Below are 8,257 nucleotides of genomic sequence, written 5' to 3' on the forward strand. Positions count from 1 at the left end.
TTACAAACTTAATCCATGTGGGATATTAAGATCATAACATACCACCACGCTTCGCAGTTGACATCCACGACGGCTCGCTCTAATGACATTGACCCAATGGTAGCCCTTTCTCTTTTTGGTGGCTCTATCAGTAATTTTAATCTAGCCTCTAGGTTGCCCCCTCCGAGATCCGATCACAGAGCCGCAACTCATTTGATCTCATACTCAATGAGCTATGTCTGATTATTTGACGTGGTGGTTGGCTCTGATATCAAATATTACAAACCCATTGGTAGAACTCACCCTTGAAAACCAGCTAACAAGGGGAGGGTGCCCAAGAGCTTATAAATACACGGTTAAGCTTATACTTAATCCATGGGGATATTAGGATCATAACAATATCTTCAAGGACCAATGCCTGCATTTGAAAGGAAGAATTCCATATACTTGTTTGGTATGTTATCAGCAAATATCCATTAGGATTTTCTCAAGTGGCATGCAGCTTTCTTTTTTAGTTACTCTGAGTCATAGTAAGTATGCTCCTGGTGAATTATTTAAATTTGGTTGTAATTTACCAAATGCTTTCATTTTCTGTATTTTAGCCTATCGAGAAAGGGAAATTATGTTTACATAAAACTGAAGACCATAAAGTTCATCCTCATTTTCATTGTTTAAATGATTGTTTGTGTGATAAAGGATAACTGATGGTTGCCAGTGCTTTCAACTCTGCTGTAGAGGTTTTCACCAACGTTTCTGAAATCACAGAATTTCTTTTGATTGTTTTCTATATTTATCAACTGAATCTGTTTGAAAATACTGGTTATTTTCTTTTTCCTGCTAAACTTTGTGTAGTGGTGCATCAATTACCGGGATAAACAACAATGAATATCAAATAACTAGAGGAAAGGTACATCAAACTTCATATTGGGATAGCATATATGAGTTTATTTTCTTCCTCTCCCCTACCCTTCTCCTCCTTCTTGTCTATTTCTATTTTACTAATTTTTTCCATTCATGCAAATGGTTTGAGTCATATTTGTCATTTATCAGTAATGCTTGGAAGGTTGGTTACTTCACAGGAACTAAATCGCATTGCAGAGTGGATGAGACCTGCAACTATGTTAAGGTTGGATATGTCTAATCTAACGAAGATGAATTTTTATTTCCTCCTTCCTTTTTGTGCTGGGCTGGGTGAATTTTTACTTTTCACAAGCGAGAATTACTTCTTTAAAGTGTTTTTGCCTATGCTTTTGTTCGCTCATAAAATTACTGCTACTTCTAATATGACACTAATAATAACTACTGACTGAAGTTGGACTTTGCAGGTTATACTTTTTGTTGATTCAGGCAGACTTCATGAAAATGCCATTTTCTGACAATACTTTTGATGCAATATTTGCAATAGAAGCCACATGCCATGCACCAGATGCGGTATGTCATAAAAGGAGTCTAAAAAGTCTAATGATATTCAGTATTAGCCTTTTCTGGTCTTGTCCATCTAGTTGTTCATCATTTTTTTTTTGACATTTAACTTTCTTTGTTCTTTGTTTTGTGAATGGAGTAGGTTGATTGTTACAAAGAGATATACAGAGTGTTAAAGCCTGGCCAATGTTTTGCTGCTTATGAGTGGTGCATAACTGATTCTTTTGATCCCTTGAATCAAGAACACCAAAGGATTAAGGTCATATGGGGACAATAATGTTCTTCCATTTTGTTGTAATATGTAATAATGCACTTATGAGAACAAGCTTATATTCATGGAAACAGGGTGAAGTTGAGCTTGGCAATGGACTTCCTGGCATCAGATCAATGGGACAATGTCTTGAAGCCTTGAAAGTTGCAGGCTTTGAGGTGAGTAGCACGGTTGTGGTAGTTTCATTTTTTCACTTATCTCCTTGTTTGAACTTTGAAATACAAATTTTTTAGTGTAATTATGAGAGAAGCATTCATTTAATGTTTTGTTAATTTGTGTAAAGATCATATGGGAGGAGGATGTTGCTGTCAACTCGCCTCTCCCTTGGTATTTGCCTCTGGACAAAAATCAGTTCTCACTAGCTAGCTTCCGAGTAACAGCTTTTGGACGTTTTATCACTCGAAACATGGTAAGAATGCTAAAACCTGTCCTATTTGCTAGTAATTACCTCATACGATCTATTTGATGCATAAGCAAAGGCTTTAAAGGCAGTACAACACTACAATTTTTGTTTTTGCCAAGAGTTGCAACAAAAAAAGTGGAACAAGGAAATCGATTTTCTCTTTCCATACTGTCTTTTTCTTTTTTTTCTTTTTGGTGGTTGGTATGACTGTAGCATTGTTGTGTTAATGGTGGAGAAAACATAAGAAGGAAAACAAAACGAAGAACCTGTCAATGTGCTAGTGAAGGTACTGGTGACACTGAAGAAGTGAGGATCAGAAGACATAATTTGACCAACCTCCCTCCTCCACCCCAAGCTGCTGCCAATTTTTTTTCTTATCTGCAAAATTTTGGAATAATCTACAACAGACTTTTTCTTTTAAACCTGTAGGTCAAAATCTTAGAGTTCTTTGGCCTTGCTCCTGAGGGCAGTCAAAGAGTTCAGTCCTTCCTGGAGCAAGCAGCAGACGCTCTTGTTGAAGGCGGAAGGTGAGTTTCTTTGCACTCATGTCCCTTGTTTTCTTCAGGCCTGTTATTTACACACCATATAATAATATGAACCTTAAAAGCATAGAGTTCTGGAATCCTTTTTAATGTGCATGAATATATATATATATATATATATGTTTACATTCCATCACCTGTATGATCACATTCATATCCCATCTTTGTGTAAGGTATTGATAATCTATGTTTATTTGTTTATTGTTAGGAAAGGCATCTTCTCACCAATGTACTTCTTCTTGGTCCAAAAGCCTCATTCCTAGCCCAGAATTTGTCATGTGCAACTGAACCTTTACAGGGCTTATTATATTTTTATTCTTGTTATTGCATTGCTTGAACACTTGTAACTTAAAAATTGATTTTGGCAAATTACAGCAACATTTCGTACGCTTGTACTTCAAGGTCCTCAACAAATCTAGTACAAATAAGCAACAGAACACCAAGAGTGCAGCATTAAGAAAATTGCCTTGTAACCATGTAGTATTCTTGATGAGTGGTAAAAACTAAATCCACTATTCATCAAAAGCCCCCCGTATGTTTTCACTACCTTATTGGGAAGGCTGAATATCTCAGTTAAAAGGTGATATTCCTTTGCTTTAGAATCTTTATTGTGAAGTGCGATTCCTGAGTAGGTATACCTCTGCAGAATCCCTCTTTAGTGTCATGATTGTGAGTTTGTATTAATTCCTCTTATATCATTGTTTAATGCTATGTACTTATCAAAAAAAAAAAAATCATTGTTTAATGCTATGCATTGCACCAAAGATAATGCATATAAGGTGTCTTTCAAGTCAAAATAGAAAAGCTAGCAAATGGATGGATTTTATTTTTGTTTGACAAATGTGGTTGTAGCTTCAATTTATTTTTATTTTTATTTTTATTTGTGGTTGTAACTTTTTTTGGTTCATAATTTGTGGTTGTAACTTGTAAGACCTGCAACGTTTAGAAAGGTATCGAATTGTATAAAATTTGCGGGCGAGATACAAATTATAAATCTAGAGTCCTCTTTTTTTTCTTTTTTTTTTTTTCTTTTCTTTTCTTTTAAAAAAAATAATAATAATAATATGTGTGTGGGACAAATTTGACTTGGTAGATTTGAATCTCAATTGTAGGGAAAATATAGTTGCACACAAGTTACACACACTGTCATATACACCCTATAAAACACAATTTTAGCCCACGTGACAGTGTGTGTAGACCGTTAGGGCTGTAAATGAACCAAGCCGATCATGAACAATTCAGGTTTGGCTCGATAAAAAGCTCGTTTATGTTTGTTTATTTATAAATAAGCCAAACTTGAGCTTTAGTTTTAGACTCATTTAATAAACAAGTCGAGCCCAAGCAAAAAAAATTGTTCACGAACAAGCCCATAAACTATAAGGCTTAATATAAAACAATTCAAGTATATACTCATTTATAAGTTTATATGTATTAGCTAGATATACTCATTACACATATCTAATGGCATGGCCAACATGGGACCACGACCTATTACCTTGATTTTTTCCTTCCCTCTAAACTAACCAAGAATCACTTTAGACTTTAGTTATATTTAAAAATAAATAAATAAATAAAGTGGGCTACATATGATCCTTCCCCATTAATCATCTAATGTAAATTTATAACACATGTTAGTATTTTTCTATTCATAATAGTTACAAACAAGTATTTTTCTAATTCTTCGCTATTTAACGTTAATGTAAAAATTGTATTCTTAACAATTGTTGAATCTGTAGACAATGAATGATATATGAATGAATTTGATTACGTAAAATTTTAATTTGAATAATAGCTAGCCATAAGTAGGATTAGTTCAAGCTTAATATTAAGCTCAAACTCAAGTTTAGGTCAAGCTTTTTGGCTTTTCCACGAGCTCAAGCTCAAATATTATTTTTAAGCTTGTCACGAGCTCAAGCCAAACTTGAGCTCTTGACTTTTCCTGACGAGCCAAACTTGAACATGCACTACTTGACAAAATTCAACTTGTTTATAGCCTTATGTGTAGTGAGTGTACGATAACTAGTGTATGATATTCATTGTTTATGAGGAGAATGAGGTCATATGCCCTCCCAACCCATAAAAAAAATAATAAAAAAAAAATTTATGCATAGGGGGTTTCATGTACTTTCCCTTTAAAAAAAATAAGGCACACTCTTCAAAATACAATTTTAGCCCACATGAAAAAATAAATAAATCAAAATCAAAATCAAAGTCACATGTAAGAAGAGATAAAATTTTTACTTTAACCTAATTTAAGTGAATATACATAAATTCTTTCCTTGAGACTTAAACCTTAACCCTTCTCACAAGAGCTTGTATTTATGGAGTGACTATTATGCCAAATGTGCGGTAATATTTAATTTTTAATAATAAACATACATAAAAAGAATTGCTGACTTTTTAAATAATAAAAATATTTAACTTATTTAAAAAAATTAAAACCTCCTCATTTAAGTATGTTAGTATTTAGTATATCAACAAATCAATTATAAAGTTTTGGAAAAATTACACTTTATCATCTTAAACTATACCCAATATTACACTTTGTATTCTGAACTTTTCGAATGCACGTTTTGCACTCTAAACTATGATCATTGTTACACTTTGCACTCTGATATTAAATTTACTGTTAACTTGGACGAAATTCAAAATTTAGGGTGCAAAGTGTAATTAGGAGTATAATTTAAGGTATTAAAGTGTAATTTATCATTTATTTTTAAAAAATTGAGAAGATGAGTTATTAAGTCTTTTTCACGTGGTGCCAAAATTTTCCTTCAAAGTTAACATCAAACTTCATGTTGGGGTACGAAGTGTAACAATGATCATAGTTTAATGTGCAAAACGTACATTCGAAAAATTTATGATGCAAAGTGTAATTAGGGGTGTAGTTTAAAGTGGTAAAGTGTAATTTTTCCTAAAAGTTACAAGAGCGCACCAATTATTGAAACAACATGTTTAGGAATATAGTATTTTTTTTCACAATTATTGACATGACTTTCTATAATTGATGAAATAGAAGTGGTGTTAATGATGGATCAAGCGAAAGGGTTGTAAAAGAATTGAGCTGTTCATGAACAGTTTGAGCTTGGCTTGAGATAAAATTTGCTTTGGTAGATTTATTTAATAAATGAGACAAATTCAATCCAAAGTTTAGGCTCGATAATTAAACAAGTTGAGTTTCAAATATAAGAATGTGCTTGTAAATGAGCCTTTGAGCTTGAGACTTGATTAATATATATATATATATATAGGGTGTGTTTGGATTGAACTTATTGTTGCTGAAACTGAAAACTGAAAACACTGTAGCAAAATAATTTTTAAATGTGTAAATAGTACCGTGGGACCCATTTTTAATATTTTTTATTAAAAAAAAAAAAAAAAAAAAGGGAGGAAAACGCGTTTGCTGAAACGCAAACGCGGAATCCAAACCCCCCCATAATATTTTATGTGTTGATCTTGCCTATTTTAATATCCTGTGTATAAATAATTTAAAAATGCTTGAATAAACTTGGAATATGGTTATATAAGTTTGTTAATAAGTTCATAACATATATTATTACTTATAATTTAGTAATGATATAAATAATTCAATTTTTACTAAAATTATATACTATTTTTAACAATACAAGGTTTTTAAATCTAAATTTTTTTACTTTATAAAAAAATAATTAATATACTATTTGTAAGGTTCGTTTTTGTAGCTCAAAAGATATGGGTTCCAAGGCCCAACGAACCCAGAACAATGAATTTGTAGAGAATGGATCGAAGGTTTAGGCGCTCGCCGGCGTTCATGAAGCATAAACTACTCTTCCTTTATTGAAAGATACTAAGACCAATTTATAACTGGGGGATGCTCCTCGGCCCATGGCCGAGGAGTTTTTTCCTTCCCAAAACTCTCCTCTCCCCTTTTACACTTTGCTCCCCTTTCTTATCTATCTCTATCCCTTTCCTTCTGCCTTCTGTTGATCATCTATTGGCCTTCGTTCTGACCGTCCGTCCCATCCAAGGTCATATCCGTGCTCCAGTGGTTCACCCTGATCGATGTTGCTTTGTCAAGGGGTTTCATCCCCATTAATGCGGCCAGGAGGGTTCGGTGTGCGTATTTAATGCAGAGGTGACAGTCCACCTAGGGCTTGCTCCTTCGCCGTGCTTCTGCCGCCGACGCGTGGCACCGGGCTCTCTCCTCCTCGGATATTCCAGGAGTCCTTTGGTAGGGTGGTCCTCGTGTCTTTTCGAGGTCTTGGATGCCTGAAGACAGGGTCATCCTCGGACCCATCATGCATCCTCGGCGTGGGCCATTTGGGCCTGGCTTGGAGTGGGCCAAGACTACCCGATTTTCTGGCCCCACACTATTATTTAATTAATTCAAATAACATAACATTAATGATAATTTAGTTATTAGAGTAGTCGTGATGAAGTCTGTCAAAGTGAGTGGAATTCAAAAAAATTTCAATATTTGCCATGATTCTATCCATGTATGTATTACTATATATCACATTCTGTGAGAATATGTGAAATAGAGCTTCTCCATAAAGTCTTTCATCAACTACTGTAATAGTCTGGGGAAAATCTATCAAAAGCTTATGATTAACTTTTCCTGTGAAGAAATTAAATCTGTCTTTGTTCAAGAAATTACCACAATTAATGTTTTCTTTAATGATCAATAAAGGAGAATCTGTCAAGTCTTCTTTTATTAAAACATCTGTTAGACTGTCAGTCCGTTCATATTGACTAAAAGAAATTATAAGCATAGTTCCATCTTTTATCTCTTTTCCACCGAATTCTTTTTCACAAGGTGTTTGGACTATAAGTTAGTGCCTATGCAAAAAAGCAATGGGGGAACAAATCTCTGTCTCTTTATCTTGTTTAAATTTCTTTTTGTCATTTTCTATCAATTGGTCATCAAGTAATATTTCTGTCTTTAAAAATGATAAACTTCTTTCAGTTCTATAGATTCTTTCTTTAATAGTATCTTTTAAGATAGTGACATTATTGAGGGAATCAATTTCTTTTAGAATAAAGGGTAAGATGAGATTATAAGGTACATTAGTTTTTGTACGCGCCCAAAACCGAAACCCTTTTGGGCTGGGTTTCACTTGGGCTCACAACTTACTTGTGTAGTGGGTTGGGATTTCCTACACTGGGTCGTTCTGAACGCCAAGGCCCAATGGATTCGCTTTCCTCTCCTCGGGGGTTTGAACCGCTTCCTCACTCTGTTTTCTCTGTTTACACTCTTCTTTTCCTCCCCTCTCCAACCCCTGTCTTCTCAAAACTTCCTGTATTTATAGTTCAGAAATAGCGAAGAGGTCATAATTATTTGCCAATAAGTGCAACAGGCGGTCCAGTACTATCAATCGTAAGTGGATAGTTAGGTAGGCATGGGAAGCGGTGAGGGTGGCGTTGGAACTTGGTTCCCATCTCCGCGATAGTTCCCGGCCGCAGCGTCTTCCCGTGGCACGACCGGGCAGGTACAGGGCGGGGTGTCCCGCGAGCTATATATCACTGCTCGGGAAGGGGTTTCTCCGAGAAGCAATGAAAAGGCAAAGCTTGGGCCCGTAGCAAGCGTGACTCGGGGGTGGGCCGCTTGGCAAAGGGAGATGGGCCTCACGGGCCATATACCCAGGTCAATGTCCAAGGCCC

General features: G+C 35.1%; 1 protein-coding gene across 1 annotated transcript in view; it reads left to right on the forward strand.

Annotated features, from left to right (window-relative positions):
• The window catches only part of LOC112027940 (cycloartenol-C-24-methyltransferase), a 7,174-nt gene extending 3,962 nt beyond the window's left edge, over positions 1–3,212 (forward strand). Inside the window, 9 exon segments of the mRNA XM_065762875.1 lie at positions 832–886; positions 1,059–1,074; positions 1,077–1,105; positions 1,327–1,410; positions 1,544–1,660; positions 1,747–1,830; positions 1,956–2,081; positions 2,505–2,602; positions 2,826–3,212. Coding sequence (XP_065618947.1) covers positions 832–886; positions 1,059–1,074; positions 1,077–1,105; positions 1,327–1,410; positions 1,544–1,660; positions 1,747–1,830; positions 1,956–2,081; positions 2,505–2,602; positions 2,826–2,880 — 664 coding nt within the window. The 3' untranslated portion in view covers positions 2,881–3,212.
• Positions 3,213–8,257: the final 5,045 nt, after the last annotated feature.

This window comes from Quercus suber, unplaced genomic scaffold (assembly GCF_002906115.3).
Source record: "Quercus suber isolate HL8 unplaced genomic scaffold, Cork oak 2.0 scaffold_477, whole genome shotgun sequence".
Classification (NCBI taxonomy): domain Eukaryota; kingdom Viridiplantae; phylum Streptophyta; class Magnoliopsida; order Fagales; family Fagaceae; genus Quercus; species Quercus suber.